Raw genomic sequence first — 15,844 nt, forward strand, 5'->3', positions numbered from 1 at the left:
AAGAGAGGAGATTTCACAAGATGTTATTGCCTAATGAGTCAGGAACCTTGACATATGAAGTCAGACTGCCCAAAAATTAAAAGGCCCACTCCTAGCGATGAAGAATGTAGCGGAGAAACGCAATGTGAAGGAAGGGCAAGAAGAAATTCGAAAAGACTTCTCTCTTATGCGGACTGTTTCAGATCATCAGGGACTAAAAGGATAAGGAACGTACAATATGTGCTTATGGTCTCAAAAAACTAATCAGTCAAATACAAGAGGAGTCATGTGACTTGACTGTACAAATGACTTTTTAAAAAGTCTCAAAATGTATACATGTGCATTATATAAAGTTGAAGAAAAATGCAATGCTATGTGTGAACTTAAAATTTAGAGAACTAGCAAAGAGAAATAAGATATCCTAGGAGATCAAGTCTTTTATTGATAAAGAACCACTGAAATTGCTTGATGAGTTTAATGATTTGATATTGCGAACCATTCAATATTCTAAATCATCCTATGTACGAACTTCAAAAAGAAAAATAAAAAATAATACGGGATGGAATTTTTGATAGCAGAAAATGTATCCGAATAAATTATAGAATTCATATTTAGAAGGTAGATATAACTTTTTTATAGAATTAAATATATCAAAAGCTCTCAGAGATAATAGGATACCACGAAGGATTGAATATTACACTAACCTCTATTTTGATATCCTAAATTTAATGCAATCAATAAATAGGCGGAAGAACTATAGAAAACTTAAGATAACTCATTTCCGATGAGTCAAATGTCTCATAATTTGTGGATTGTGTTGGAAATATAGCGCAACACCTTACTTTAAAGAATAGTAAAACCTATTTCCTCGATTGCTTGGAGACCTCAAGAATGCATAAACTTAGTACATATCCATACATGCATCTGTTTATAATTTACAAAAAAGGAACCTAAACTTGGTTTGGTGATTCCAGGTTTGATGTGTTTTGTAGGATTGACTCTAACCACAAGGACTCTCATGAGAGCATGTTGGTTCATGATAGCGATTGCTTCAAAGGGCATATGACCTAGAGATACTGCATATATTCATATCGCTGGAAGTCCAGGAGTGGAAGGCAGGTTAATCCACTTAATGATGATAACCCAACAGGAAAGGTGGTATGTTGTATGTAGAATATCTTAAAACCTTTTTTATTAGAGAAAATATTTTGTTGGTATGAGGCTTAAAGTATAATCTTCAAAACGTTTTTAAGTCGTTATGTGATAAAAGGTTATTGTGTAAAATTTTTTCCTACAGAGTTGCATATTAAGCAATTTGGTAATATGTTTTCTTGAATTTGATGTATCCGGGTAAACATGTTATATGCTGGACTTGATTTGCATAAATACTCCTACAAATTTTTGTTTAAAATATATTTTTTGATGAGTCATGGCTTTGGCATATGAGACATTATCACTCAAGCATGCAAACCTTAGGACGATTACCCAAAAGAACTTGGTGAAGAGGTATACCAAAACTAGACTTTACTAAGGATCACTTTGCGATGCATGTCAATTAGGAAATAGGTGAAGTCCTCTATTTTTAGTCCATAAGGATCTTAGAACTAGTAAACCATTAGCGATTTTACATATGGATCTTTTTGGACTCAGTTGGAACTGAAGTCCTAGGAGGGAAGAATATACGGATTTGTGATTGTGGATGATTTTCTAGATCACATGGGTTTTAGATTTCTATATCGTAAGAAGTGAATCATTTGAAGAATTTAGAAATTTTTTGGCTTTGATTCAAAGAAAACTAGAATGTGAGATTACATGACAATTCAAGTGGATCATGGAGGAGAATTGAGAATAAATTTGAGGATTTTTTGTAAGAGGAAGGAATTGATCACAATTTTTTCTATCACCTATAACCTCAGCAGAATGGGATAGTTGAAACGAAAAAAATATAAACATTAATAGATGCCGTATCGAGCCCATATTGGCAAAATATTCTTCCCTAAATAATTTTGGGCTGAGGCGTTTAGCACAGTATGTTATGTTCTGAATATGGGTGAATGTTAGATCAATTTTAAATAAAAACATCCTATGATTCTAAAAGGGAAAGAACACCTAATTTTGTCTCCATTTGCATAATTTCTAGATTATAAGGTGTTCAACATTAATAATGAAAATCTTCCTTAAAAATTTGATCCCAAAATCAGATTGAAGGAATTTTTATAGGATACTCAAGTGTGGAAATCTCTATAGAGTATTCAAAAAGAACTTTGGTAATTGAGAGACACAAACATATTATATTTTGATTAATCTGGAATTTTGGAAGAGCAATTATTGAAGAGGATGAGGTAGAGATTAACTCCCAAAAGATTGAGAAAATAATTTGAAAGAAATTTGAAATAGTAAATCTGGTTCCTAGAGATTGAGATTTTCTAAAAATCACCCAAAGGAAATTGATTTATGGTGAACCTAGTGAGGGTTGGACTAGGCATGGACGAATAAAGAAGTTAATCATTCAGCTTTTATGTCAATGATTAGAACTCACAAATATTGATCAAACACTTTTGGCATGAATTTTGGATATTGAGCTATGCAAGAAGAATTAAGTCAATTTGTAAGAAATGAAGTTTGGGATAACTACAATGGCAAAAGAATCAAAGTGTAGTTGGGAACTAAATGGGTATTCCAAGAACAAAATGAATTGACTCAGGTGTAGTCATTGTATAAAAAATAAGGCTAAGTTAGCTAAAAGAAAGGTGAATCCTAGGTTTCAACATGCGTTTCTTGAGAGAGAATAACTTCTGGTGAGGTTTCCTTTAGAGAGATGAAAACATCTTCAGTTTCGAATTTCGATTTTCGCAGGTTTCCGCGATCGGATTTTTGGGCGTGTGTTCGATCTTCGATGATCGCGGCGGGTGATTGCTGGTGGCTATGACTTGATCTATCGCCATTCTGGTGTAACTTCCCCAAGTGATAATTTGGCAAAGGATCGCTCGAGCGATTAGTTGGAGATATAAGAGATAGAGTGATTGGCGCGCACGTGTTGTAGCGTCAGTAATATTGTTGATGAAGGTAAGGGGAAGACAAGTCTTTAGAAGAAAGTTTATACAATGTCCAAGAAAGAAGATAATGTTTCATATAATCCAGATGTTGGTAAAATATTGATCTTCTTCGGGCTTCATAATAATTATCAGTTTTGAGGTGAAGAGTTAATTCCTGGAAGTTCTTTGGCTCGTCTTGGTGGACGACGTTATTGAAATAATCGGCATAAACAGTGAAGTGAGGTACAGATAGAATGCATAATTTGGCGGCTTCTTAAGATTCAGGAGAAATGTAATGTTAATTTAATGGTGATTACTCTGAACGTATTCATTCGGGAAGTGTCGATGCTTGATAAATCAAGTCCTATTAAATATTTTCGTTCACAAATGAATAGATGGATTTCCTAAAGATGGAGTAGTGTCAGATTTAACGCTGAGAAGGAGGCTGGAATTCAAGAGTTCTGAAAAATTTTCATTGGTGATCAAAGTATGGGTGAATAATGTGACATTTTTCGGTGAGTAGTGATAGAACTATAAGGAGACAAATGGTCAAGCAAATATGGAATTTACACTTGACATCATTAGGGATTTGAACCTGGATTTCGTCTGTGTCCATTCACTAATTGGAACGAGGTGGTGGGATGAAATTTTGGAACGGAGAGACCATGTATTGTGAATGGGTGCATTGTGGGGTATGGACAGGTGACGCCTGAGTTCGATCCAATTTTTTAAGGAATTTCGGCTGCCAATCTGGATCAGATTACCGTGGCTTACGCTCTGTAATTGCTGGAACGTCAAGACTAAGTATTGCTGATTTCTCTCAGGTATTGGATCACCTTTATACCTTGAATGGTAATACGTTTCGCGTGGATGCAAGCGGATATTTGCTCGAGTTTTGCGTCAAGAAATTTACTTGGAGAAGAAACTGCCAAAATGGGAGTTTGGGTTGAAGGAAGTGCGTGGAAGAAGTTTTTTTCAAAGGTGGGAATATGAAAAAGTTGATTTACTTTGCTAACCAATGTGGTAAGTGGGGCATGAGTCAAAATATGTCCTGATAATAGTGATGGCATCCCAGGAATGATAATCTATAGAATGCTGAGGACAAAGCTAACGGGTGAAACTTGAAGCCTGAGATGCTGTGAGGTAATAATTGCAGCATAACAAATCACTGAATATGGATACCTTGGAATAAGTTTCAATTCAAATAGAAGATTCAGGAGAAATGTTGTTGGTAGGCAAGATGGAGGAAATGTGAAAGAAATATACTGAGGAGAATAGAAATACCAACATTCATAGGTGATTTTTAGGCTGAAACCATACAAATGAGAATGAGAAGGGCAGGTAATAAGATTAAAGATCTTATGAATTAGCTTGAGAAGACTCCAAGTAACAATCTCCTATTAATTATGGTAGGTGTTCGACTCGAGGTTGCTGAGATAAGTAGTCAACCAAAACAACATGATTTGCTGCATTATCTTGGAGAATGCTATGATGAAAATAAATGAGGCTATTGCTGAAAACAATGATTATAGCCTGATAAAATTGGTATTGTTACAAGTGTTGAAGAAAGTTGTATATGCTTCTGGGCTCTCAAAACTTAGTTTGGCCAAGGTCAAGTAGCTAAGGAATTGAGATCGCCTTGGACCGTTTGTTTGAAATTGATCTACAAGAAGAAGAAAAAAAGTTTGGAAGGTTGTAATGCCCAACTAGTGGGGGAGAGTACTCTGCTTCTTTTTTGGAATGTCTTTCCATCCTATTTTTGGAAATTGCGGGGAGCTAAAAAAGGGCAGGGTCTTCCTTGTATTTAAAAAGAAGTTGTTAAAGAAACATGGTGTTTTCTTTGTTGGACTTGATGGGAAACAATGTTATCTAGCATTAATAGAAAGGAGATTTGATTATCTTAATTGGCAGTTTGTAATGGTGAGTTCTTTCATTATCCTCTGCTGTTTGGTGTTTCTTGGTGGCATTCTTGTTTTACTATAATAGGCAAGTTGGTTCTTGTTAAAGTTTGTGGAAGCCACTTCTCAGGTGGTTATTGGCATCCTTTTAGTTCTTCTTTAGAAACTTGCGAGAATTGCTAGTGTGTTATGGTAGCAGATTATTGCAGAGGAGAGAACCGAATCTTGGAAACAACCTAGAAAAGCATTTGACAGTAAGGACATTCCTTCTATTATAGGAGGAGATTTCACTGTATTATCAACAAAGAAGATAAGAGAGGAGGAAAGAGATCTTATTCTCTAAGGGTGCCTAGGGAGAGTGAAAGGTTTATGATTGAGCTGAATTTTTCATTGATATAGGATTTTGTGGAGGACTTAGATCACATGGTAACAACAATCAAGGAGGGGAATTCTCGTAATCTGGGAGAGATTAGATAGAATGTTGCGCTATTCTAATGGCTTATTCAGAAATTCCTGTGGCATGTTACTAAACATTAATGATGACTTGGCTTTCGGCACCGATCTGTCCCATAGTTGTTCTTCAGATGGTATGAAGTGCTATGTTTCAATTCAAAGAAGTATCATATTTGAAGATACTTGGAGGTCCTATCCAGCATCCAGATATTGTTTTTCATTCCTTGAACAAGAAGATCTCGGTGATGAGAGCTGTGGATCCTCAAAGAAAGCTCAAACGCACTCTTAAAGTCTATTCTTTTGGATAAGGAACAAATGCAGGAATTTAAATATGTGGCTGAAAGAAAATTTGAAACACAGAAAATATTGGATTAATTCAAAACAAAGAAGCAATGGGGAATAAATGGGTCGGGAGATGACCTGATGGTTTTAAGGAAGTAAAGTACATGAACTTAATGTCACTCGGAAGAGGTTACCAGCTTGGTGGAATCAAAGGGCTAAGTGTGAGATGGAATGAAGAGGAGAATACTATTCCAAATTTGTTTCATTGTTATGCCTACGCGCAAGAAGAAAAGGGAACAATAAATCAAATTCAGTAGATGATCTAAACAATGTTACTGATGAAGATGAATCAAATTGAAAGACTTTTTATACAGTTTTTGGAAAAAAATGGAAAAACAGTGAATGCATAACTCGGATTGGCCTGCAGTTTTTTGGGGACTCTCAGAAAAATTTCTAGAGGATGGATATCACGTCTCTCACTACAGAATTTTCAGTTTGGAGCTTCAAAAAATTCTGTTTTTCAGCAAGGCATACAACAAATTCTCTCTGGATTAGATGGAGTTACTTTACTCATTTACAAAAGCTATTGGATGCATAGTAGTGAGACTTCTTTGGAAGGCGGTAAACGCTTTTTTAAAGTCCTATCATATGCATAAGGAGTGGAAAAAAACGTTGATTGTTTTGAATTCCTAAAATTAAAGTCCTTTGAATCCATACAACTATAGGCCGATTAGCCTTTGTCAAAACCAACTAACAGATTGTGGCTACAATGTTGGTTAATAGATTGAAGAAGATTATTTCTAAGTTGATTCAGAAGAACAGGTGGCATTTTGTTCATGGTAGAAATAAATTATGCAAAGATCATTTGTTTCTCTTGGCCCAAGAGGTGTTTCACAAATTCAAAATCTCAAAGATAAGAAGGGATTGATGGCTATTAAAACTTGACATGGAGCAAGCTTATGATAGGCATGAGTTGGACTCTCTTTGGTATGTTCTTGAATGGTATGGCTTTCCATTAGTTTTTTTCTAAAACTTCTTATGAATGTGTGGTAGATGTATGTTTTCCATTATCATCAATGGGAAGAATTCTAATTGGATTGATGCTCATAGTGGGTTCCGTCAAGGAATGCCCATTATCTTCCATACCTTTTCATCTTAATGTGCCCAACTCTTATCAAATTCAATTATGCAAAGAGGACAAAAGCTTGGTATTTCAGATTTTCTCCTAGGGGTCCTACTGTTACCCGCACCTTTTGTAACGCAGACGATGTTTTGATTCTTCTCTAATGCAAATGTGGAATATTAGCCAAAGAATTTGAAGAATATTGTGGAAGAGATTTGCAGGTGGATCTGGGCAAAAGTGAATATTAACACATCTAATTGATGTTTGGAAAGGCTGTTAAATAATCCTATGAAAAACAAGATTGCTAGAGTTCTTGGTTTTAAAGTTGTTAAAGATATGAATGTATTTGGGATCAAAGATAACTCTTAATAGAGTTAAAATTGCTGATTTTCAAGACATTTTGTGCAATGTGACTGACAAGCTCAAAATGCTTGGAGTAAGAAGTCCTATCCTTAGGTTGGGAAGTTGGTTCTCAATTGACAGCTCCTTGTTATCTATGCCTATTTTTTTTAGTAACTCATTCTATAAGTCCCAAAGGCTTTTATTTGAGTTAGAGAAACTTTGTAGAAGTTTTCTTTGGCATAAAAAAGATGAAAGTAAAGGTATGCGCACTATGTGGCGTGGAAGAAATCTGTAAACCAAATGTTATGGAGGACTGGAGTACATTCCCCACTGGACAGAAAAATCGGTGCACTCTGTTTCCAAATTGGCTTGGAACTTTATCCAGAAACCACAGTCCCCTGTTGGCAATCGTGTTATGGCAGCAAGATATGGCAATGATGTATAATGAATGGAGTTCATATAGAAAAACAATTCAACTGCTTTGGAGAAATTCTAGTTGATGGTGGTAATTGCTTGAAGAGATGGTCGTTCGTTGGAGTATAGGAAGGGTGATAAGGTTAATGTTTCTAAAATGATGACTAGATTTTAGAATAGATGTCTCAACAGGTGGCCTACATTCATCGATTGCAATGCTGTTGGATTGGAGTACTATGTACACAAGTTTATTCTTAGTAACGGATTATGGGATACAAGAAATGTTACAGAATTTTTTCACTCCTGATCTGGTCCACTTGATTAGCCAAGTTCATATTGTTTTTGAAAGGTGAAGACCATTTGGAAAATTGATGAAAGAAATGTTCAGGCAAGAACGGTCTCAGCTTTGGTATATGAACAAATCTCATTAACAGATTTAATATGGAAAGAATGGATTTTTTTCCTGGCTACAGAAATTGAAGCTTAAGAAGAAAGTAGAAGTTTTCTGGTGGAGATTGTGGAAGCAGCCATTCCAACTAATCTTTTTTTTGAAGAACCGAAATATTGCATCTGATGATTCATGTCCGAGAGGTTGCAATGAAATGTGAAATCTTATGAACATATCATGGTGCATTGCAAGCATATGACTGAGGTTATAGCAAAAATGGTTGAATGGGGCATTCCTATCCCGGTTTACAATTCGCTTGACAGCTATTTACAGGGATTAAAAAGCATTGCACAGGAAAAATCTGAATTGCTGCAGAATTATTGTAATATAGTTTACCATTCATGGAAGAATAGAAATAATGTGTAAGCATGGGAAATGTGCTTTACCAAAAGTTCAGTGGTTGCTTCTAATGCTCTGTTCATAGCCACTTCAAAATCCGATTCTCTTTCTTTCTGCTGGGGTGCTAATCTCCCAAGGGAGTCTCAATGCACTTGGTGCCCTCCACCGAAAGAATGGATCAAATCAATGTTGATGACTTCTGCTAAATCAAATTTGGCTGCAGTCGAGGAGTCTTTAAGAGATACAAAGGCAGGTTAATTAGTGCTTTGGAAAAGACGGGAACTCAACTGAGGAATATTGCTTCAATTGGAGCTTGAAGCTGTGTTCTCGGTCAGGGAATTCTTAAAAAGCTGGATGTTGGAATGCAAAGGATTAATCATTGAAAGTGATAGTGCAATGTGATCAAATTCATTCAAGATTCGTTGAAGAAGGGTGAACGGTATGTATGATAATAGGATTAATAAAGAGCTTTTTTTCTCAATGATTTTAATAAGTGGTTTTTCCCCATGTCTAAAGAAGATGTAATAAGGTAGCTAATGTTGTGCTACTTTAGCAATTGGAAGAAAATTTTCTTTTTGTTATAGTTTTACTTTTGATCTCATTCCTTCCTTGTTGTCTAGTTTAATAAGGAAGAATGTGATCCTCTTTGCTAATTGGCTAATTGTAATTACTTGTTTCCTCTTTAATGCAATTGTAGTGCATTTCTTTCAAAAAAAAATAAAAATAAGGCTATATTGATGGCTAAGGGGTATAATCAGATTGAAGGGATTGATTTTGAGGAGACTTTTTCCTTTGTAGCTAGACTTGAAGAAATTTGGGTTTTGTTAGCCTCTTCTTGTTTTAGACGATTTAAATTATATCAAATGGGTGTTAAAAGTGCCTTTTTAAAAGGGGTTATTCAAGAGGATATTTTTGTAGAACAACCTCCAGGCTTTGAAAATTCTAAACACCCAAATCATGTTTTCAAATTGAAAAAGGTATTATATGGATTAAAACAGGCACCTAGGGCTTGGTATGAGAGATTGCGCACCTTCCTACTTGAGAGATCTTTTGAAAAAGGAAGTGTGGACACAACTCACTTTTTAAAGAAATTGGGAGAGGATATACTCATTGTACAAATTTATATTGATTATATCATCTTTGGATCAACAAATAAAAATCTTTGTGATGATTTTTCTAAAATAATGAGTAGTGAATTTGAGATGAGTTTAAGGGGAGATTTGAGTTAATTTCTAGGTTTTAGCATTAAGCCAATTGAGGAGGGTATATTTTTTAGTCAGTCAAAGTATGTTAAGGACATCCTTAAAAAGCATAAAATGGATAATGCTAAACTTGTTAATACACCTATGAGTTCCTCAATTTAGTTGGATAAGGACCCTAAGGGAAAATTGTTGATCAAAATTTAAAGGGATAATTAGATCTTCGCTTTACTTAGCAGCTAGCCGACCTGATATCATGTTTAGTGTTTGTTTATGTGCTAGATTTCAATCAGATCCAAAAGAATCACATTTGATAGCAGAGAAAAGGATTTTAAGGTATCTATTGGGAACTCAAAACTTAGGAATTTGGTATCCTAAGTTTAGCTCTTCATTTGAAATAATTGGATATTCAGATTCAGACTTTGCAAGTTGTGGGGTTGATAGAAAGAGCACTTCTGGAACATGTCAATTTATTAGAAATTCCTTAGTCTCTTAGTCCAATAGAAAATAAAATTTAGTAGCCCTATCTACTGCTGAAGCTGATTACATTGCCTTAGGAAGTTGTTGGCACAAGTACTTTGGTTGAAACAATAATTGATTGATTTAGGATTAATAATGTTAAGAGAGTTGCTATTAGCATGTTTTATATTCTTGCAACTTGTATTATTTTGATGGTTTCAAATATTATTATTTTATGTATATATATATCTCCTAACACTTTTTTGGAAGATTTGTTTTTTCTCTAGTGTGTACTAACATTTCAGGAAAATCAACGCCAAGCTATGAAGACTTCAAATCAAATTTAGCAAATATTCATTTTTAAATTATAAGTTTTGAATTGAGAGGGAGTGATTGTAATTGAGTGAAAAACCACAACACACACACTTGGGGGAATAATTTGTGAACTAATCGTACGGGACGAACCTAGTTCGTACGGGATGATCATGTCAATTAAGCCCTCGGAAGAGCAATGGATCAAACAGGCAGGGAGAAAATTTTTAAGTCCTAATCACCCAGGACAAATTTAACATTCATCCTGGGACGAATGTCTCGGGATTCTCACTTTGTATTGCTCGTCCAGACAAAATGCATGGTTCATCTCTGGACGAAACTCTCTGTATAAAATCATACATGATGAAATTAACCTTCATCTCTGGATGAAACTCTCTGTATAAAATCTTCCAGGACAAAACTTATTCGTCCCAGGAAGAACAGAACCGACTTACCTCAGTTGGTTAAGTCCTGCAAGGATTTGGGAACCGACCTATGCAATAACTGTTTCGTACCGGACGAACCTAGTTCATACGGGATGATAAGCGTGTACGAACATAATTCATACCAATATACATCAGGATCATTTCTGACACTTTAAGTAAAATCGTCCGGGATGATCCACGATCGTACGGGACGATCCATTTCGTGATAACTTGAAAATTTTATAGTTTTGTACGGTTTTTCTTGTCTCTCCTATATAAGGTCAAATTTTTACAGCCACCCATTCTTTTTGCTCATTGATCTTCGTGCTTATTGGAAGAAGAATTAAGGAGAGAGTGTGAGAGAGCATTCAAAGGAGGATTCCTACCACTTGAGCGTGAAGGCTTCTCTTGATGTTCAAAGGTAAGATTTCCTACTTGTGATTTGAGATTACTTCACTCTTTTCTTTCTTCCTTCTAGATTTCTTGTGAGGAGATCTGTCAAGGAGATCTGGTTCTCTGCCCACACTAGGAGAGAGTGAAAGGATGAAGGGTTCTCTGCCCATACTAGGATGGTGCCTAGTATGGTGCAATACTCAGATGGTGCCTCTAGGGAGTGGATGTAGGTCTGGTTTAGGCCGAACCACTATAAATCTTGTGTCGTTTATTTTTACTGCTTTTTATTTTCTTCATTTTTTTTTGTTTAAAAAGTTGTGGTTGAAAACTTTTTATAAAAATTCATTAAAGTTATTTTCGGTTCAACTTATTTAAAAGAGGGATAATTTTTAAAATACCAATTCACCCCCCCCCCCCCCCCCCCCTTCGCCCCCTCTTGGTAGCTTTGGGACATTAACTTAGGTTTAACAACCTATTCACTAGAGTCAACAAATAATAGGCACTATTCCCATTTATTGTGATAACACTAGTGCTATTTGCATTTTTAAAAATCCTATTCAACGTTCAAGAACCAAATATATAGACATCAGGCATCCTTTCACAAGGAATCATGTATCCATAGGAGAAACTGAACTCATTCATGTTACAACAGAAAATTAACTTGCAGACATTTTTATAAAACCACTAGCCTTTAAAACATTCAATACATTAAGAACAAGGTTTGGTGTGATTTTTTTGAGGCATAATTTTTTTAAAACTACCAATTCACCCCCCCTCCCCCCTCTTGGTTAGCCGCTGGGATATAAGCTTTGGTCTAATAACCTAATTCATACTTAATAATGTTTCAACAAGTGGTATCAGAGCTTAGTTTCAAAATCATAAGTTTAGACTACTTTTTTATTAACGTCCATGGCTATATTTGGAAACCAAAACACAACTAAGGGTTAATCTATTACTAGACCTCCATTATTCGATAATATTCCTTTTGATTTTTGGAAAACATGTGTCTACATTTTACAGTCACTTGATTACCGTATGTGGATCTTAGTTTAGAAAGGATATACCAAACCAACTAGATTAGTTGATGGAGTTAGAGTTGAAACACCTTTTACAGACTGGACAGTAGAAGAACGTGACTTAGCATAACTGAATGCCAAATGCTTGAATAAATTCTTTTGTTCTCTTAAATTTGAAGATTACATGTGGGTTTCTACTTGCAAGAGTGGAAAGAACATATGGGATAGACTTTGTATAACTTATGAGGGGACTAATGAAGTTAAACAATCCAGACATAATATCTTGTTGCTTGACTCTGAACTATTTTGCATGAAACCCAATGAATTCATTTTTGATATGTTCACAAGATTCACATAAAAAGTCACTTATTTACATGCATTAGGTAGGAAACTAGCGAATACGAAAATGGTTAATAAAATACTATGTTGTTTACCTACTGCTTATGATGCTAAAATAACTAGGATTATAGAATCTAAAGATTTAAACATTTACTCTATTGACAATCTTCTTGGATCACTTATTGCTTCCAAGCAAGGACTGAGTCAAAGAAAGGTAAATACAAATGAACAACGAAGGGAGAAGAACATAGCACTAAGAGTGGAGGAGTCGGAGAGTGATCTTTCACAACCTAAGGATGAAGATGACATAGCACTTATGACTAGGCAGTTCAGAAGCTTTCTGAAAGGAAGCAAAAGAGATGCCAGAAATGGAATCGAGATAAATTTAATATAAATATTAAGGTTTCACATGACGTTATTTGCTATGAGTGCAGGAAACTTGGACATATTAAATCTGACTGCCCAAAACTCAAAGCCATTCCTAGTAAGGAGAAGGTAGAGGAGAAACCAATTATGAAGAAGGGCAAGAAAAAATTCCAAAGAGCTTTCTGGGCGGACTCAGCTTCAGATTCATCAAAGACTGAAAATGAGGTGGAAGTCATAAATCTGTACTTAATGGTTGATAATCCTAATCATTCATATCAAGAAGAGGTATGTGACTTTACTTATAATGAACTTTTAGAAGTCTCTGAATGCATACATGTTGCATATAGGAAATTAAAGAAATTGCAAGCTATTCTGAATTTATAATTACAAGATCTTCAAAAAGAACATAAAATTCATAGAAAAGATCATGCATTGATTGATAACAACCACATGAAATTACTTGAAGAGTTTGATGACTTGAATAAAAATCATGAAATATTAAAATCATCCATTGTACAACTTCAAATAGAAATCAAGAATAATAAAGATGAATCAGAGAGCAAACTATATCGAATTAATTATACAAATCAAATTTTAAAATATATGAATTCATTTTACAAACTAAAGATAAAAGCTCTCTAGGATAATAGAATACCCCCAAGACTTGAAGATTTCACGAATCCTATTTTATATCCTAAATTTATGCAATCCCTGAATAAACAAATGAATAGTAGAAGACTTAGGAATCCATTTCCAAGAGCCAAATATAATCATTGAGCATTATTTGGATATATAGTTTACACCTGTACTTTGAAAAAGAAAACTTATTTGGTGTGGATAACTAAGATGCATAAACCTAGACATATCATACATGCATCTGTTTATAACTTACAAAAAGGTGAACCCAAACTTGTTTGGGTTCCCAGGTTTAATGTTTGATATTTTTGTAGGATCATTCTCACACAAGGCCTTGTGAGAGCATATGGTACCTGAATAGTAGTTGCTCAAAGCATATAATTGGAGATACTACATAATTCATATCGCTGGAAGCAAGAAGTGGAGGCAAGGTTACACTTGGATATAACACCATAAGGAAGGTTGTTGGGTCAGGTATGATTAAAAATTTTAAAAAAAAATTTATTGAGAATATTTTATTGGTAGAAGGCTTAAAACATAATCTTCTAAATATTAGTCAGCTATGTGATAAAGGTTATTATGTAAATTTTTTTCCTACAAGCTACATATTAAGCCTGAATGGTAATGATATTTTGAATGGTATAAGGGTAAACAACGTGTATATGCTAGATTTGAATTATATTAAAACTACTACTAATTTTGGTTTAAAAACTATTTCTTATGAATCATGGCTTTGGCATAGGAAACTTTATCACTCTAGCATGAAAAACCTTAGGAGGATTACCCAAAAGAACTTAGTGAGAGGTATACCAAAACTAGACTTTAATAAGGACCACCTTTGTGATGCATGTCAATTTACAAAACAGGTAAAGTCCTCCTTTCTATCCAATAAGGATCTTAGAACTAGTAAACCATTAGAGATTTTACATATAAATCTTTTTGGACCAATTGGAACTATAAGTCTAGGAGGGAAGATATACGAATTTGTGATTGTGGATGATTACTCAAGATTCACATGGGTGGATTTCTATTTTATAAGAGTGAATCATTTAAGGAATTTAGAAACTTTTTGACTTGGATTCAAAGGAAGCTAGGATGTGAAATAATGATTATTCAAAGTGATAATGGAGGAGAATTTGAGAATGAAAATTTTGAATATTTTTGTAAGGAGAAGGGAATTGATCACAATTTTTTTATACCTAGAACCCCTCAGCAGAATAGGATAGTTGAAAGGAAAAACATAATATTAATAGAAGCCACCCGAGTTATGTTGGCAGAATATTCACTTTCAAAAATATTTTTGGGCTGAGGTAGTTAGCACAGTATGTTATATTCTAAATAGGGTGAATGTTAGATCAAAGTTAAATAAAAAACCCTATGAGTTGCTAAATGGAAGAACACCTAATTTATAACATTTGCACGTTTTTGGAAGGTGTTTATTCATAACAATGGAAAATCAGCCTTAAGAAAATTTGATCCAAAATCAAATGAAGATATTTTTATAGGATACTAAAGTGTTGGAAAATCTTATAGAGTATTCAATAAAAGAACTTTGGTAATTGAGGAAACCACACATGTTGTATTTGATGAATAAGAAAATTTGGAAGAGCAAATTATTGAAGAGGATGAAACAGAAATAAACTCTCAACAGATTGATAAAATAAATTTGGAAGAAAATTTGGATATAGAAAACCCAATGCCTAGAGATATAAGATTTTCTATGAACCACCCAAAGGAATTGATTATAGGTGAACCTAGTGAGGGTGTTAGGACTATATGTGGACTAAATAAAGAAGTCAATCACTCAGCCTTTATTTCAATGATAGAACCCACAAATATTAATCAAGCACTTTCGGATGAATTTTGGATATTGAGTATGCAAGAAGAATTAAATCAATTTATAAGAAATGAAGTTTGGGAATTAACTGCAAGGCCAAATGATTAAAGTGTAGCACAAACTAAGTGGGTATTCAAAAACAAAATGAATGACTTAGGAGTAGTCATTAGAAATAAGATAAGATTGGTGGCTAAGGGGTATAATCAAATTGAAAGAATTTATTTTGAGGAGAGTTTTGCCCCTATAGCTAGACTTGAATCAATTCGGGTTTTGTTAGCCTTTACCTATTTTAGAGGATTTAAATTATACCAAATGGATATAAAGAGTATCTTTTTAAATAGGGTAACTCGAGAGGATTTTTTTTAGAACAACCTCTAGGTTTTAAAAATTCTAAGTACCCAAATAATATTTTCAAATTAAAAAAGACATTATATGGTTTGAAACAGGCACCTAGGTCTTGGTATGAGAGGTTGATCACCTTCCTACTTGAAAGATCTTTTCAAAAAGGAAGTGTGGACACAACTATCTTTTTAAAGAAATTTAAAAAGG

At 34.4% G+C, this 15,844-nt stretch overlaps 1 protein-coding gene across 1 annotated transcript in view; it reads left to right on the forward strand.

The window, feature by feature from the left end:
* LOC110094610 overlaps positions 1-3,964 on the forward strand; it is a 6,647-nt gene extending 2,683 nt beyond the window's left edge. Inside the window, exon 2 of the mRNA XM_028695239.1 lies at positions 3,748-3,964. Within this exon, the coding sequence (XP_028551072.1) occupies positions 3,748-3,964 (217 nt within the window). The remainder of the gene's footprint in view (positions 1-3,747) is intronic.
* The last annotated feature ends 11,880 nt before the right edge of the window (positions 3,965-15,844 follow it).

This window comes from Dendrobium catenatum, unplaced genomic scaffold, assembly GCF_001605985.2.
Source record: "Dendrobium catenatum unplaced genomic scaffold, ASM160598v2 fragScaff_scaffold_71, whole genome shotgun sequence".
Lineage (NCBI taxonomy): Eukaryota > Viridiplantae > Streptophyta > Magnoliopsida > Asparagales > Orchidaceae > Dendrobium > Dendrobium catenatum.